The sequence below is a fragment of the Phoenix dactylifera genome, chromosome 16 (genome assembly GCF_051530095.1).
Source record: "Phoenix dactylifera cultivar Ajwa chromosome 16, Ajwa_hap1_PhDact_Kaust_v1.1, whole genome shotgun sequence".
Taxonomy (NCBI): domain Eukaryota; kingdom Viridiplantae; phylum Streptophyta; class Magnoliopsida; order Arecales; family Arecaceae; genus Phoenix; species Phoenix dactylifera.
This window is the reverse complement of record NC_143205.1, coordinates 24,090,237-24,108,510: the sequence shown is the minus strand read 5'-3', so window position 1 is coordinate 24,108,510 and position 18,274 is coordinate 24,090,237. Positions and strand designations below refer to the sequence as shown.

General features: G+C 38.3%; 2 protein-coding genes across 4 annotated transcripts; one reads left to right on the top strand and one right to left on the bottom strand.

The window, feature by feature from the left end:
- On the top strand, positions 1-7,699 carry LOC103718260 (GATA transcription factor 28-like). Of its 2 annotated transcripts, XM_088712623.1 has the most exons (8): positions 283-418; positions 3,551-3,784; positions 4,349-4,438; positions 4,517-4,650; positions 5,869-5,991; positions 6,214-6,319; positions 7,133-7,204; positions 7,350-7,699. In XM_088712623.1, exons 2-8 carry the CDS (start codon positions 3,749-3,751, stop codon positions 7,455-7,457), a joined length of 669 nt encoding a protein of 222 aa, XP_088568749.1. In that variant the 5' UTR covers positions 283-418; positions 3,551-3,748; the 3' UTR covers positions 7,458-7,699. The 2 variants fall into 2 exon arrangements, with proteins under 2 accessions (XP_008805211.1, XP_088568749.1); XM_008806989.6 differs by lacking the exon at positions 3,551-3,784 and having other exon boundaries at positions 1-418.
- A 7,023-nt stretch (positions 7,700-14,722) lies between these two features.
- LOC103718261 (Pentatricopeptide repeat (PPR) superfamily protein) lies at positions 14,723-17,836 on the bottom strand. 2 transcript variants are annotated; one of them, XM_026808923.3, is made up of 2 exons: positions 15,827-17,833; positions 14,723-14,863 (listed from the first exon to the last, which is right to left on the bottom strand). In XM_026808923.3, the coding sequence occupies exons 1-2, from the start codon at positions 17,718-17,720 to the stop codon at positions 14,853-14,855; spliced, it is 1,905 nt and encodes a 634-aa protein (XP_026664724.2). In that variant the 5' UTR covers positions 17,721-17,833; the 3' UTR covers positions 14,723-14,852. The 2 variants fall into 2 exon arrangements, with proteins under 2 accessions (XP_026664724.2, XP_088568858.1); XM_088712732.2 differs by lacking the exon at positions 14,723-14,863 and having other exon boundaries at positions 15,052-17,836.
- Between the last annotated feature and the right edge of the window lie 438 nt (positions 17,837-18,274).

The window sequence follows — 18,274 nt, the reverse complement described above, 5'->3', positions numbered from 1 at the left end:
GTCCTCTCCTCTCCTCTCTCTCGGTTTCTCTCTCTCCTCCCTCTCGCTTCCGACTTCTGCAAGACTTCTTTTCTTTTCCAGATCGGGAAAACCCCTCGCCGCCCGTCGATTAGTTTTTTTTTTATTTTAGAGGAGAGGTAGGGCTTTTCTTGCCCCGGAATCCGGTGAGAGTTTCTTTGAACATCTTCGCCGCGCGATGTACGGGGGCGAGGACCCGTTCTTGCAGCCGCCGCACCTCCCCAGCGAGATCGACGGCGGAGGCGCCGTCAGGATGGGCGGCGCTGACGAGGTCCCGCCGGACGCTGGGAGCATGCCGGAGGCCTTGCAGTCGCAGGCGCTGGCGCCGGCGACGTCGAATCAGCTCACTCTTTCTTTCCAGGGTGATGTTTACGTCTTCGACTCCGTCCAGCCGGAGAAGGTCAGAAATCGCTTCTTTCTTCCTCTCTTTATTTTTCCCCTTTTAGTTCTTGATTTCACGTCGTTTACTTTTTCTTAACGAAGCGGATATCTGATTTGATTTCTCTTGGCATTAATTCTAGTTCTAGATTATACATTGAATTTGATGAATTTTAAACAATCTCGTTCCTTTTATATGATCAATTTGGTATCGTTATTTCATCTTTTTGTTCTCTCGTTGCATCGGGTTCGGATTCTTATCATGTCCCTAAAAAGAAGAAATACGCTTCCAATCCCTTTCTTTAGGGCAGAGGAGCGTATGGAACCGGAAGTTGTACTTGTTTATGCCCTGTATACCTGGTAACCTAGTCTGATGTGTACCTGGTAACCTAATCTGACTATCTAATCTGAAAAAAGCCTTGGTGAGGGTACGAAGGAGATTTATTAGCGTTACAAGGATAGCTCTTTGCTTCGTCTCTCTGTCTCTCTCTTCTCTGCAAAATAAATAGCCAGAGGCAGTTTATGGGGACGACATTGGATTGATTGACATGCTGTCTCAGGATTGAGTGCAAGGATGTATCAGTTTAGAATCTTCATGATGGTGATTAGGGCATAACAGAAACACAAAACTAAAAGGAGAATAAGAGAGGGATCAAAGGGCAGATTTTCTGAATGTCATTAGTGAATCTAATTAGTCTACAATAGTTATAATGCAATTTCAATTTAGAACCCTCTTTATTTAATATGTAAATAAAATAAAAGATAGTTCAAACTATATTCTTGTTTGAAGATGAATTGCTTAAACTCATAAAATTCTAGCTAGATTTTTTCCCTCTCTTTAGGCAAATCTGATTAAAAACTATACTCCTAAATTCATTTAAATCTGGATTTCACTATAAAGGTATGAATAATTAAAGAAAAGACATAGTATAAGTAAGAAACTTGTCTTGCAATGCTAGTAGATTCGGATAAGATCAGGGTTTACGTGTCCCTTGTTGTTTATTGGATTTTTTTGTTTCACCTAATATACTAGTCTTGAATTTTGGGAAAGATTCTGTTGGTCAAAGTATCTTCCCCAATTATCTCAGTGACAGTAACTAAGAAATCCTTCATAGGATGGTAAGCAACCTCCTTTCCTCCATTTAGCCCCTTTATATTATATGATGGCATGGGGTGATACCATCCAAGCAAGCATGATGGTATTTTATGTTATTTTTCCTTTGTTATATTGTCTTTGTTTCTGTTTTCTATGTTCGAATTTGTGCTCAGTCTATTCCATCTGATAAGATCTAATTCCTCCCTTCAACACCTTGTAAGAGATAAGTCATTTGAGCCCGTAGACCATGGCAGTAAGTCACCGTTTTACATCCATTAACTTCCTGAAGCCTTAAGAAATATACCAGATGTTCTACTAACTAATCATGTGTTAGAGAAAAAACTACATTAACAGAGATTCTAAAGTGTTATACGCACCTTACTTTTTAAAGATATTTAAGTGTGTTAGGTTATGACATATAATGATAATTAATTTACGTATTCAGTTAAGAGAGTGATAACAACTCCTACAGTTTGGCAAAGAGAATTCCTTTTAACCAAAGCAGCATAGAAATGATTCGTAACTTGCTAATCTTACATTCTAAGCTTTCTTGGTCATTCTGTGGTACCATTACCTGAAGTCCTCTACTACCATAATCTTCTTTTGTTTTTCTACAATTTCTTTAATGTTAATGCTAAATATTCCTGTTTTCTGTATTTAATTACCATTGATTCTAAGATCCTGCTTAAAGAGGTTTTGCGTCTTTATCTTTTTTCTTTAGTTCTGTTTATTGTAACCTCTTAAAACATTCTGAATTCAGCAATATAAAGAAAATGTTTAAATTTTTTCTTGTGTATTTCTTCTAATTGCAAAGTGAATTATAAATGGAAGGGTGATGACTATGGGCATTTACCTGTCTTCCTGCACAAAAAGGTCATTACTTAGCTCTTGAACAAGGCTTCAGGGACAATCCTCAGAGGGTAGATCATAATTTCATAAATTCATGTAGTTTAGGTTCATGCCAAACTAGAAAAAAAGATACATTTTTGACTATATTGTTAACGTTTTACTCTTCAAGATTGTTTCCCTTTATTATATATGTAGTAGGATACATAAAAAAGATATATATGCAGTCCAAATCTAAGTAAGCTTTCCCAATCTATCTTGGTCAAGGTAATCACCAATATCTCACCAATCTCGGTGGGCCACTTGTTCTGAGATGAACCAAGATATTTGTTATCTTGGCTGAGATCAAGGATGGAAGTTTTTTTTTGAAAGACTGAATTTTCCAGATGTTTTGATCGAGATTTAAGGACAGGGTAATGAAAATAAGGCTGATATTCAATATAGTAAATAGATAGGTTTCAATTAATGCCATTTTTTACTCTCCTCATCTCTCTCACTTCTCTTTTTTTTCCTTGCTCTGAGCCCAACCTGTTCCTTCTCTTATGGTCATCTTCTTCTTTACCTCCCTCCGAGTCCCCTCTTTGCTCAATCATGGTGGATCCACCCTGTCCATTATAACTGTGGAAACCATTTGGGCTGCCTCCACCCTCCATTTCTGCCCATTCATAGTGGATGCATAGCCATGACCATTGTCATCCACCACTGTCCTACGTAGTGTTATTGCTTCCATGTCCAGATTTTCACTGCACCTGGCCTCCTATTGTGGTTTGTACAAGGATATCACCACATTGGAAATTTGTAATAGAGTAGTGATCGGAAGCAATTTCCTTTTACTCCATGTGACCCCCCCAGTGCCCCCTCCCATAAGAAAAAAAGTTCCCCCACCACTGCGGTACTTTTTGTGCCAACCAAATGAAATCCTATTAGGTTTCTCCATAATGATAATCTATTTAATAGCTGATTCATAGCTTTCCTATTGCAAGCTTAATGTCAGCATGCTGTTTCCAAATTCAGTGCCAACTCAATATGGAAATTTCATACAAATTTATTACCATGCTCCCTCCCCCATGAAATCCCACAGCGTTACTCCATAGATTAGCTATGTGTTGCTTTCCTATTGGAGAACTTGATTTAAGCGCACGATGTCCCTAGTTAGTGCTAGCATAATATGGAAATTTCACACAAATACTAAAGGGTATTGCTATGTTGCAGAATGCAGTTACAAGCTGGTTGCCAATATGACATGGCATGTGGGGGCTTGGTGATTCATGAAGGGTTAGGCATGTTCACAGTTGCCATTTCTAGTCCCACATTGAGGTAACCAGTTTTGTAACTGGTTTGGCTGCGTAGCTTTTCCCAAGAGTTTGAAGCTGATGTATACCTTTGTTTTTGCTCCAGCAGAGGAGTCTAATGCACCAGCCTTTGCTATTTCCTTGGACATATAGGGTATGTGCCTAGTCTACTAGTACTAAAAAAGAAGATTTAACAAACACCGTTCTTTGACCCAGAGACACTTATTCTGATTAAACATTATAGAAAGTTAACTATAATGAGCTAAAGCTCCAGCTCTTTCATCATTTTGTTAATTGTTACGGTTATATGAGATAACAAGCACTCAGTCCTGTGGTTAAATATGTCTTGGTTGTTGGTACGTGCTATTGTTTGTCTTTGAAATTTGACTTCATATTTTTTCAAATTCTGTAAACCCATTATATTTATTTTCAGTTGTATTAATGCCTTCTGCTTAGTTGCCTTCTATGCTTGCATTGTTTTTGCGTCTATCGCTAGACAATTGCCTATTCCTTCAGTAGGCTGTTAATTCCCACTAATATACGTTCACATTAAAGTTATTAGAAGGAGAATATCAGTTAAATGCATCCACTTGCATCATAACTTCTTGTCCTATAACAGCCACCTCCCCTCTTTATATTTGTATAAATTAATAATGCTTTCCAGCTTGTAAACTTCACGAAAAACAGTTAAACATTTACTAGGATATTTGCATTACAGGTTAGAGCAGTCCTATTATTGTTGGGTGGACAAGAGGAATTACCTTCTGATGTCACTGGCATGACAGGTCCCTTTCATCCTGATCAGAGGGTATTTTCATAACTGTAACTTTTTCTGATATAATGCTTAATTCTTTGTTGAGTTTTTAATCTATTTTATCTTTACCAGGATCTAAATAATGCTTCACGATCTGCAAATAATCCTCATAGACTTGCTTCTCTTATGCGTTACCGTGAGAAGAGAAAAAGCCTATGTTTCAACAAGAAAATTCTCTATACTGTCCGAAAGGAGGTTGCTTCCAGGTATATAGAACATTATGCCATTGTGAAATGCTATTCTAATCTGAGGTAACCCAACTTGATATCTTGATGCAATGATCCAGACAGCTCATAACCTTGATTTGAACACTGAGTCATTTACAACAAGTTTGGCTGTCTCCTAATGGTCATGCCATGTTTTAGCTTATTTATGGTCTAAGAAGCATCATACTGCTAAAATACCATTCTTTGTTTATAACATCCTTGTAAGTTATCTATAGTTCTGAAAAATAAGCTACAATAGATTGTTGTGCTTAGATACTATGGGGTGTTATTTCATATGGCTTGTCAGTTTTGTTATGTAAATTGAATCACTTTACAACTGCTAAAAATATTGAATTACTAACCAGCATGGCATGTGTAAACCATATTAATAGGTCATGATATTGGGTTCAGACTTATGATTTTTTTTTTCTTCCATGTGAGGTGTTTGCCAGTCTTTATACATAGCTCCATGGCAACCATAACTTTCATAGCCCACTGATATGGAATCTTTTCAGTGGTGATACTAATAGATTTTGAGTGTGGCACTTCTAGATCTTCAACAATAGCCTTTTCTGGGAAGCAATATATAAACAAGCCAAGACAAATGTTTGTGAGTAAAGAAAAAAATGACAGGATTGATTTACTGCTGTACTAGATGAGATTGTCTACTGGATTTTTTTCTTTTGAAAAAATTAAGTTTTGTGCATCATTGATCTATTTTCTTGAAGGCTCTTATGTATTACTGTCTATATGCGTGACATAAAAGGATACACCTCTACTTCGATAATGGGTCAATTTCTTCTATGAATACTATAATTTGTTACTTTCAAAGAGGCAATAAACACAATATTTCTTAAAAGTTCCCACCATCTAGTTCGCTTGCATTTAGAAGCCCGCCTATATGTTGCAAGGATCATGCATGTGCTTCACTTTCTGGCTTATCCTATTTCCAAGTAGTTGTTGCTCTAACAGAACCTTCTGGGAGAAACTTATGAGTAACTGAAATATGAGCAAAATGATGGGAACTTGATATAAGCAAGTCATGGATTATAATGACAAGATGGCCATTGTTTTCTCCATTTGGCCAACTGACAAATGAAAGAATTAAAAACTGAAAATTTATCAAATTAGATAGTTAATAAGCTGCATTAGAAAATCTTTCATTCATTATGATTGAGTTTTCTGAGCTTTCCATATGTGCTTACATGGATAATTCAGGATGAAACGCCACAAAGGTCAATTTGCGTCATCTAAGGTCAACTCTGAGGAAGTGGTTACAGCATCATCAAGGGAGAATTTTATGCAGAATAATTGTCAAGAGGAGACAAATCAGCATGCTTTGTATGTTCCTTTTCTTTCAGCATGGCAATATTGCTCATTTTGCATGATGATTTCATTTCCCAGTGCTGCTTAATTGAACGACAAGAGGACAGCAAATGAAAACCTGTCAATTGATTAGTTCGTTAAAATTCTTTTCTTTTCATATTTCTGCTTTTTACTTTTCTAAATTGAAGCAGCATTTTTTTATGTATTGGTGCAATTAATATTGTAATATGTATACAGTTGCCTGAACTGTGGAACTAGTAAAGATTCTACCCCAATGATGCGTCGTGGTCCAGCTGGACCAAGATCTCTCTGCAATGCATGCGGGCTAATGTGGGCAAACAAGGTTGGTCTCATTATGGTTTACCTTACCAAATAAATATCTTTACATCTGATATTTGTAAAAAATGATTGATAAATACTCTCTCAGAGCATAACAGTGTCACAAAGTTTCTTATATTTTTCACTCTGATTCAGAAATTCTGTTGGGCCTGGATTGCATATCAATAATAACCATGCATATGCTCTTTTTATTTTTAGCCAACCAGAGTTCAGGATAGTTTTAAAATTAAGGTTAGCAAGCATAATGGCAGCACTCTGGAAATAGTTGAGGAAACAGTTGGTGTATACTGGAGCTTGTCATATCAGATGTCGATAGGGCCTATTTTATTTTAGGTTGTGTGGTGCATTAGGTGCTGGCAAGAGTCGAGACAAAAGTTTTGTTTTCAGTGGTGTTTGCCAAGCACGTTTCAACCAATTCTAGAGAAAAATCTGTGGATGCATCATACTGTAAGTGCTACATTATAGGTAGGTGGACCCAATTTATAGACAGGATGTGATGTGCAGTGGTGGTGGTGGAAGGTGCTGCTACATCCATTCTGTCATAAAATTTTATTTGCAACAGATATTACATACTGGATGAGATTAGAGTTGGATAATCTTCAAACCCAGCACCACAATAATTTTGTTTCTTGGGAGCAAAGAATATGGCAAGGATGGTGTATATTGGGCAAAAATATTGTAATGCATCCTATTAAATGTGTCACTAATTATCTAGGCTGCACAAAATTGATCAGTTCTGGTGAAATAGGAAATCTTCATTTTTGTGGCCTCCTACAGAATCATCTTACAACAGTTTCTTGATCTGCATGATCTGCAGGGCACTCTGAGAAGCCTTCCTCCAGTTTCACCATCTGGAACATATGACATGTCGATTAACCAAATGGAGCAGGTAACATATTCTATCGACTTACAACAGCAGAAGTGCAGTATCAATGTGAAGTCATTTAGATTTGGTATAGTAGAACATGTAACAGTGTGGCTTATATTTTATTATAACGAGCATTACCTCATGCCTTTTTCTACCTTTTTGTTAGAGTGATGCTAATATCTCTGTCGTCGGGAGCAACAGCCATATGTTTTCTGCAACTTCAAGTGGCCATGGGTCTATTGTTATGGCTGAATCAGGTATGCCATGGACTTGATGGGGGGGATAGGACTGGGAATTCACATTGGACATCAGGTTCAAGTAGGTCATCTGTCTTTGAAAATTTAATTTAACCACCAAAGGTGATTTCTGTTTATAGAGATAAGTTATGGTCACCAAAAATTTTACTTGGTCTTATAGGTCAGGTTTTCTGTGAATGGATTAGTGTATATGTATAGATTGTCAGACATAGGATTTACATTTGCTTCAATGATTATTGGAATTTGTATTTGGTTACAATGGTCAAGCCATCCAGCCTGGTGAAATATGATTGCATTATTATTACGAAAAAAAATGATCGCATTCTGTACGCATGGCCGTTTGGCAGTGAAGAGGGGAAAGCCAAAAAAAAGAATAAGAAAAAAAAAACGGTTTATCGGGTTTCGTTATTTGAGGTCACTACCATTGAACTGTGGAAGCCTTCGCAGTCCCAGTATGCTGTAACTTCTTTTTTTGTGGTTGCTGCTTAATTTCTCATGGAAAGTGGGATCGTATTCCTGCGCGTCTCAAAATTTATTTTAGTGTTCCGATTGGCTTTTTTTGGCAGAATTTCTGTTGGCTTAAAAGAACTCTGTTGTCCAGAAATTGGCGGAAATCTGAACCAATCACAAATTATTAATTACGATCGTCAGATGGCAGAAGAGATTGCATACCTCTCTTTCTTTTCTATCTCAATGGCTGGCGTCCATGGAACGATGGTTGTGATGGTACAACCCTTAACCACTTGCCCGAAAACAAAAACCCGGAAAACTTTATATCAAGTGAGTTGTTTTAAGGTATTTTTGCATATATAGCCCTACAGATATGCTTTATTGCATATTTACTCTTCAAAATTTTTTAATGCAACTTGTGGCAAGAGGGGATTGATGCAACTCCAGGGATTTATTGTCAAACATGGGGAGTTGATTAATTATGATTTTGCCAAGTCCGTAATTGTAGGCCTAATGAGTTTTTCTTGTCGTTTGTTGCCCTAAAGCATTTTTTAAATTAAGATTAAAGCAAGATGAAAGGACCAATTTTCCGTTGTCATTTTTGAATATTGAAGCGATGACTAGATTAAATTAAATTTTAATTAAGGGCCTCTAACTAAAACAGCAGGACTGCCTGGCTTTTATGTTAGATTTGTAGATTGGGAGATCTATTAGGCCGTGACTTATATCAGCCCAACAACCACAACTTGAATTGTGTCGGAGATAAAAAAAAAAAGTCCTTCACAAATCCAGCGTGGGCATGGCTATAGGCATGTGTTTTTTTTAGAAAAAAAAAAATCTTCACGCGATTCAGACTGGGGTGTTGGCTTGACATGGGTCATATCCAGACGAGTGAGTTATCAATTCCATGAATCCAGCAGAAAATATAGCTCAGTCCTACTAGATTATCTAAACAAAATCTTAAGTTGGGTTTCCCAAACCAAATAACCTATGTTGTTGCACTTTTAGTTTCTAAGTATTAGATCTAACCCAAATAGGCCCATGTTGCCGTGTCCCCCAATTTTTATGGGCCATAGGCTGGATTTGCTCTAATACCATTTGCAACAATTTATAATCTCACCCAAAAAAGCTAATCGAAAAGTGTTATTTTGGTTTTTTGGCTCTGTATAAATACCTAAGATATCTTTAGTACATAATCAATATAGGACTAAACATATGCATACATGGGTCCTCGCATATCTAATCATTAATGTTCTACCTGCCTTCTTAGGATTTTGTTTGCAATTAATTTTCCATCAAAATTTTAAGATGAACATATGTGGTGGCGTTATCGAATTCAAGATGCTTCCAGATTGTTTGAGTTGAAGATACCAACCGCATCAATTTGCATTCAACTGGGGATTAGGTTCCTAACTTCCTATGTCGTGCCAAGTTCCGATCGGGTTCAAAGTCTCAGACTTTATTTCCCTGTTGCAAGCCTCCACTTGTTAAATTCGCATCTGCCAAAGCCTGACTAAAGTTGGAGTTTGTTCGGCCCTCCACATGCTCAATCCATCATTTGAGCATGTGGTTTATTCAAAGCTGAAGAACATGAACTGAATTGTAGGTCTTGAAACAGGAAATAATAATCATAAGCCATGGATCAGTGTATTTAAATAGCTGCAAAATATGCACTGGATGATGAAACAAATATTGTTGGTCACACATTTTTAGAGTACAATATATTTGGAGTATCTGCTTCACATAATATTTTCAACTTCTAGCAAAACCAAAATAATTTTTCGATTTTTTTATCAAATATTATTATATTATCCAAAAGAACTTTTGGAGGGCGAGAAAGCATTATTTTGGCTTTATCAGAAAGTTGAAAAAGTCTACTTGGGATGACCGATGTCGGAAAGCTGATTTGATTTTAATAAAATTTTTCTGATGACGAAAGTGCACCACCATTAAATCTCATTATTACATCTTATATTATATCATATCATATCATAGTATATTATTATACTATAAATACAATATATATGTAATATTATATTGTTACATTATAATAGTATAATATATCATGTTATTGTAGTAGTACATAATTATAAGATAATATATTCTTATATTTTATTATAATTATAATATGACTTATTATTACAATCATAATTTTATATTATTATAATAATAATAGTTATATTATGATTATATAAGATATAATATTATTATAATATATTAGATTATCTTACATTATATTATATTCTATTACATAATTATATTATAATAATATTATATTATTATTAAATATACAATAATATTTGACAATAATATATTATTATATTATAATATAATCTAATCTATTATTATATTATATTTCTATATTATATTACAATATTATTATATTATATTATATATTATGTTATAATTATAATAATATTATATTATATTGTAGTAATATTGTACTATTAATAATACATTACTATATCATGTCATATCATATCATATTATTATACTATAGTATTCAATATTATATTATACTATATTATAACAATATTATATAAAATAATAATATTTATATATATAATAATATGTAATATTATATTGTATTATACTCTACTATGCAATATGTAATATCCTTTATTGTCATTTTATTATACTAAAAGTACTTTCTCATTTTGGTTACCAAACATATGTTTAAGTTTCACGATACTTTAGAAATATAATTATAGCTTTTTATAAAAACTCTACTTCCAAAAGTTCTACTTTCTTAAAGCTCTATTTGTGAAAACTCTAAACATTCTGCTGCCAACAGCAATGTTAAACGAGTCCTTAGTAGTTACAGGCACCTGCTTCGGTGTCTTACATCTTGGCTGCTGCAACATGAATGGTGTGCGAACAAGAGGTCACTTTCTTAAATGAAAATGTAGAGATTCCCTCTGCTGATTTAATATTAGTTGAATACAGTGAAAATTTACTTTGGAGATAAAAGGCCAATCTTCATCTCATGCAAATGAATGGTGTACGAAGAGGAGGTCACTTTCTTGCTCAGATGTTTATGCATACAAATGCCTGCTGTGGATCAACAAGAGCTCACTTTCGGCTTTTCTCGTGTTTCTTGATGACCACCAACATGTCATCTGGATCGCAAAAAACCAATTACAGTATAAGAATTTTTGATGATATCATGATATAATTAGGTTCAGATTTATAAGAATGAATAGATGAGAATTTGCAGGAAAAATCCACCCTACCCGTTAAGGACTGGCACTGAGATCCGTCTCGGTAGCAGAAAATATCAGCTTTAGAGTCATCAGACCAGTTTGGCTTGACAGGTTCTGATCAAAATACTGGATGATGAATGCCCTACTTCCCATCCATGCGTTGAAGAACCATGAGCACTTGAGCGGGACTCCAATCTGTCTCTTCAGCTGCCTGCCTTTCATTGATCATAAATCGAAGTTTTCCAATAAAAGCTGAATGACTAATCCAGACTATCAGGAAGCTTCAGATTTGTGAACACTGTTCTTCCATAAGTACGTTATGTTAATTTGATTAATCAAGGAATTAAGGTTGGGACAAGAACATATGCCGAAACATGATAAAATGAAACCCAGCAGAAAAGAGAATTAGCTTGAATGGTGTAATGCAAAACATAACAAACTGTGCACTACTGCTATTGGAGTGATGTATATGCTTGAAGATCTAACCGAATAGCCCACGAAAAACAAAGAGCGCTACAATTATCATCTTATTCCACAATATGAAAAACCATAACCAGCAAGTCTACATATGTAACTGCATGTTAATGCATACTAAAGGTTTTTTTTTAATGTATACTCTCTTAAATACATAAAATTACGTAAATATTTTTGCACAGTTGTTATTTACATATATATTATATAAAATATTTTTTTAGCATGTATGCCCTCGACATCACGGTTCTATCGACCATGTTAGTTGAAATGGTACTTCTTAAATTAAAAATTAATTAAAAATCAGGGAATTCGCCACCTTCGAATTCAATTCGTTGCACTTGATTGAGAGGATGAAGAAGAATCTCTGAGAGCCATAAGAGAGCTTGCCGTCAATTCTAGTTCTCTTCTGGATTTGATCGAGGAGCATTGGATCCGTTTGAGAGACTATACCTCGTGTTTTCTTCGAGCTGAAAATGGTTTAAAAATTAAGAAAGATTGTTGCTAAATTCTTAAAAATAAATTCAAACTTTCTTTTCTTAGTGGTGAAATTTATCTATTAATTTATTTTTCATTTTGGTGAAATTAGATAAATTTTCAAGTTCTCAATTAAAAATTTTATTTTTTAGCTGTCTAATGAAATCAAGCTTTTCTTTAATTTTTAGCCATCCAATTATAAATTAATCATGCTTTTTCATTTTGGGGCTGTAATCATGCATCCGTGGGCCTGTGGATCATACAGAAGATAACTCTTGTAGTTGTATAGTTGCATTTTGGATTTGTCCTTTGGATACTAAAGATTTTAAACAAGTAGATTTGTTTCTTCGTAACCAAATTTTAGAAGTTCTAATTGTATCCAAGCTTATTATTAGACCAGATTTGGTTGAGGGTCAACTATTTTATGCTCATAGTCCAGTCCGAGCATGCAGGTTTACCTAAAAGAACCTGCAATCGAAGAATGAAACAGAGCTAGGATTGGACACTAAGATTGAATGCCATTTATACATCCATATATACCGTGGCTGATTAAGAATATATGATTCCAAGGTTGGAACTGAGATGCCAAATAGAAGAACATAAAAACTACTAATCTGTATAAATATAATCAATTCTAAAAATAATATCATATATGAAGGAGATTTGCAGCGGATAAGTCCCAAAAGTGAGAAGAGCTAAACTAGAGTACGGCCAATTCAATAGTAATAGAAAGGGTTTTAACATATATGCGATTTATAAGCATTCGAAATTGTATATATACCACCGCAAAATTATTATTTGTATATATACTGTTCCAAAATATTTTTTACTATATACATATACCCTCTAAAGTTTACTATCAGCATGCACATGTTATAAATTATTGCTTTTGCACATGTATCTGCTAAGGGCATTTCAATCATTTCAAATTTCAACATTATTTCTTTACCGCATTAGATGACTTGAGTGGATATGCAATATATATATATATATATATATATATATATATATATATATATAATATTTTTTATAAGATTATACATGCAAAATAATAATTTTTATAATGGTATTCGCATAATTTCATATATTTAGGATGTGATCCATTATATTGGTCTTACATTGTCATTGACCAAGTGTTCCAAAATTAGAAGTTTCCTGGAATCAATCCTTACGATCTTAATTCAAGTTCCTAATCCCTCCCCTTTTTCTCTGACACTAGAATCAGAAGGTCTCCTCCAAACCGAGGCCATCTTTAGGCCTACACGCATGCGTCCACAGTCCATACCATATTAAACAATTTTTTCCTTGCATCTTCTATCGATTCATTCCCAACCAACCTTGTAAACTCCAAACTAACGCTGCCTCTTCTAGTTCTACCACACTTCAATCCGAACAACCTCAGCTCCACAGTGTGCATCTTATGCTCAGGAGCCCTTCATTGCACAAAACATTTTAGTTCTGCGACGAAAGTTGTCTTCTTTTTTTTTTTTTGGGGTGGTAGATGAAGGCAGTATTTAGATATTCAAATTTTTCATTGGCCACGACAAAATTCGATGATTGCATTGCACCGGAGAGGTGTATCTTCACTTCATCCACAACACTTTATAAACTCACCAGAAACATTTTTCTCTACCACTTGAACCTTATAGAGAACAATCAGAAAGAAGCAGAAGCAACATTATCAGATGCATCAGCTGAAGCTGCATCAGATGCAATCCATCAGATTTGCTCTCCAGAGAGCACTCTCTGTGCTGCCAATCGCATCTGCTCCTTCCCCTATCTCATGAATGAAAGCAAGTAGTTTGCCAATAATTCGCATCGAGGGGCAGGTTCTCCTGGATGTTAGTAGGTCTGCGCGGACAGGAATGCTTAGCTCGAAGGCGACTCATGATGAAGGCCGACCGCCACCTAGGAAGTCCCTATAAGCATCATCACTGTTTTTGCATACATGTCCTTGATACTATTCATAATAAGCTCGTTTCCTATGCCTATTTTCTCATCACCCACTTAACAATTTCTACTTACGTTGGCCCCCAAAGCCCCAGCTTTAAGCTTAAACCAGTCTTCTAGGACTCTTTTCGCCATAGTTCCAAGTTTTACCGCCCTCTCCCATGGTTTCAGAGCCGCGACTCTTAAGCTTGATTCCATGCCATCTCTTTGACCCTACAGATTGTTACAGTTATGCTCTATACCATCAGCAAGCATTCACTCAGTCCTCATGATCTCATAGAATAGATTGGTAGCATAATTTGTTTTTTCGTCTACATACTTCAATGGGAATCCAAGGACCTTTTACCGCAGTTCTGAAGGATCAAGAGCATATAAGGCCTTACGGCCGAAATTGTTTTCCTCTTTTTTGAACATCTATAGAGATCTTCCTCATTCTCTTTTGAGCTTGTACATTGGGAGAAGTGCTTCAGCATGAGGCCGAGGTCTCTCTTCGGAGCTGGTCGATGGCATCAGCTGCCATGGACGGAGAGAGTCGATCTAGAAAGAGGGCTCCACAGGTTATAGAAGGCGTGGAAGGAGGGCCTCAAACCCAGGGCATGCGGGACTGGGAGGGAGGAAAAGGAGGGGGAGACTAGAGGGAAGGGGAAGCCATGGAAGAGCTGCCACCACAGAGGAGGAGAAGCCGTCATTAACCATCAGCGCTTGCTCCTTGAATCAGTTTAGCAGACTCCGCAGCATCCAAAACAACGTGCTTGCATGCAGAAGAACTAAACCACCAACTATCCTGCCGAAGCATAGCTAGTTACAAACATTATTCCACAACCGTTCTGTTGGAGTAGCAGAGCACACGCGCCTGCTCGTTTATGTTGGACCTGCAGATGCAAAACGGATGATTATTTGCCATTAAATTGGGAAAAATATGACAAACTTGTATTGTATTGTTTCAACCTCCTAAACTCCCTAGTTTTAATGTACATGGATTTAAACTCCATTGGTTTTAGGAATCCTTAATGGAAAAGGTGGAAGACAAATATCATAAGATTGAGAACAACATTCAGCAGTGAAAAATTGGTGTCAGATTATGACACACATTTATCGATAAAAATGAACATAAATATGCAAAAAAAAAAAAAAAAAACAAATTTCACTTCTCAGCAATTAACAGATCCTAGGCAAACTTGCCATAACCTATCTTTGACACCAAGAAATCCTTGACAAGCCAATTTTGCATCATTAATTTACATGAAGCTAAATTGTTTATGAGAATGTATTCTAGATGATGCTGATGGCTAACTTGGGTGTCAATCCTGATCTTCTTCGTATCCATTACTTTGCCGGACAACAAAATCAATTGCCGTAGCACCGATGAAAAGCCCTTAAAACAATTTTCTTGTCCCCGCTGCAGGCCTCTCCATCGCTACAAATTTGCATTGTGTCCAATATCAGATCATCCAAAGAACCCAAAATTGATAATGCTTGACTTGATTTTATCCGTGGCATGTTCTGAGGTCTCCTAGTGGGGGAAAGGAAGCACAACAATTAGAACCTCATTCTTTCCTTCAAACTGGAAATATGATGACAGTGCATATTCGTGGCATTAAGAGTTCCTCTCCTGCTGCATTGTAAACATGTTGACAGATAAAACTAATCACCTGCAACTTCTTTCTCTTACTGAAACAAGCATCATAACCAAGTTAGAAAAAGGCTGGAGCATTTGGCGTGGATATTTTCCTTCAAAGCTTTCGTCATAAAGAGTCATGGCTGGAGGTGCCAAAGTGCTATTTTGAACAAAGAACACAATTCCAATCACCAATAATCTGAACAGGAGCATGTACCTTTCTTAAAGCAATGGAAGCGATTTCGGTCTCTGACAATGATCTCCCTTCTGAAAATGTCAGAGATCAGCTTTATTGCTGCATGGCAATCTGTGCAGATACGAAGATTCTTAAAGATGCGTAGAGGCAAACCAGGCCGTGTGCTGATCAGACCAAAACATATTGCAAGCTTCTCACTGTGAACTAATAGAGCCTGTTCTCTCTCTTCTCGCTCCTCACCATTTTCCAAGTAATTATCCATGACACGGGAAATCTGAGAGGCCACATCTGGGACATACCCAACCAACCGCAGCCTCCGAACTACTTCATCCAACATGGCATACACCTCTCGTGCTTGTGGGTGCGATTTGTCCCCAGCACTAAATCGGTGCACTTGTCCATTGACTTCGATAAAACTAATACCGGGAGCCTTTTTAATTCCTTTCCTCCTCATTGTCTCTCTAAGATTGCCGGCCTCGAAATGCCTTCCTGAAGACGCATACATGTTTGACAGCAGCACATGGTATTCGGTGTTATGTGGGTCCATCTGCACCAGCTCCTCCATCAAGCGTCTTCCTAAATCTAGCTTTCCATGAAGACTACAGGAGGCGAGGAGGGAACCCAATACGACCTCATTAGGGAGGATGGGCATTTCCCTGACCAGAGCCTCTGCTTCCTCTAACCGTCCCGCCCTGCCCAGGAGGTCCACCATGCAAGCATAGTGCTCTACCTTGGGTGTCAATCCGCATACCGTGCTGAGTTCGTGGAAAAGCTTCCGACCTTGTTCTACGAGACCAGACCGGCTGCATGCACTCAGAACGCCTACAAAGGTGATATCATCTGGATGCAATGCTTCTTCTGCAACCATTCGGGAAAACAATTTTAGCACCTCAGCAGCCATTCCGTGCATCGAGAGCCCACTCAGCATCGCATTCCAAGCAACCAGATTTCTGCGGGGCATTATTTCGAACAAATGGCGGGCAGTGTCTATCCTTCCGCACTTTGCATACATATCAACCAAAGCAGTGCGCACCATAAGAAGATAAGCGCCGCCAAAGAGACCTGTTTTTGTGAAGTGGGCATGGATCCAACGGCCAACAGTTAAATCTCCGGCCTGAGAGCATGCTGAGAGGAGAGAACACAAGCTAATGTGGTTAAGATTTCTTACTGAATCATCCAAGAAGAGCATCTGAGAAAGAAGGGACAGCGCTTCTCTGGGAAGCCCAGCTTCGATGCAGGAGACGACCATGACCGTCCAGGAGACCTCATTCTTCTGGGGCATTCGGTCGAATACCTCCCGCCCCCTGGCAAGCCCCTCCCGCCGCAGGGTGCCCGAGAGGAGGACGGTCCAGGAGACGACCGTGGGACAGGGCATCTCGTCGAAGAGGCGACGAGCGTCGGGCATCCGGCCGCACTTGGCGTAGGCGTCGATGGCGGCGTTGCAGGCGGGGACGGAGAAGGGGAGACCGAGCTTGAGGAAGAGGAGGTGGGCGGAGGCGGCGGCGGCGGGGTCGGCGAGGCGGGCGGAGGCGGAGAGGAGGGCGAGGAGCGTGACCACGTCGGGGGGGACGGCGGCGCGGCGCATGGAGCGGAAGAGGCGGACGGCACGGGCGGGGAGGGCGGCGTGGGAGGAGATGAGGGCGGTCCAGGCGACGGTGGAGCGAGCGGAGGGGGGGAGGAGGCGGCGGAAGGCGTGGAGGGCGGCGGAGGGGGGGCCGGCGGCGGCGTACATGTGGAAAAGCGCGGCGGAGAGGGAGGGGAAGAGGAGGAGGAGGGCGGACTTGAGGAGTGCGGCGTGGAGCTGGCGACCGAGGTAGGGAGGGGAGTGGCCCAGAGCACAGGAGCGGAGGAGGGTGCGGTAGAATGGGATTGGATCCGAATCCGAATTTGGTGCTGCGATTCCATCGCTAACCATTCCGGCATGAAATGGAAGGAGACACAAGATTTCTAAGTGGACTTGGCAATGCGGTCTCGCTCTCGCTCTCGCCCAGTGTGTGCATGTACTCTCCCGAAATGCCGCAACAAGAGCCGGCCCTTTTCTTTTCTTTATTTTTATGACGTTGTCTTACCCGGCTCGGGCTCTTATCCTGTTACTGGCCCAACATACCTGCCTCCACCATCCTCCCGATGGGGAGTGGATTTGGAGAATAACAGTCGGGGCCTACATTGATCTCAACTAAAAATTTCTCCTTCCACACAGTACAGGGGAAAAATTCCCAACTAAAGAGTTTTTTTTTTCTTTTTTCCTATTTTCTAAATACTATCAATGACCTGTTTCTAGACCGGCAGGCGCCAGCAGCCCATGCGCCTTGAGAGGACGGGATTTTGTCCAAGTGTATGCGGGAATGCCTGGATCTCTGAGATATTCCCAAACCACTACTGCTGCTACTAGTTTTATTTTATTTTTTTAAAAAAATTCCTGTTTGATTTTTTTTTTTTTTTAATAACAGGTACCTGCTGTGATTTTGT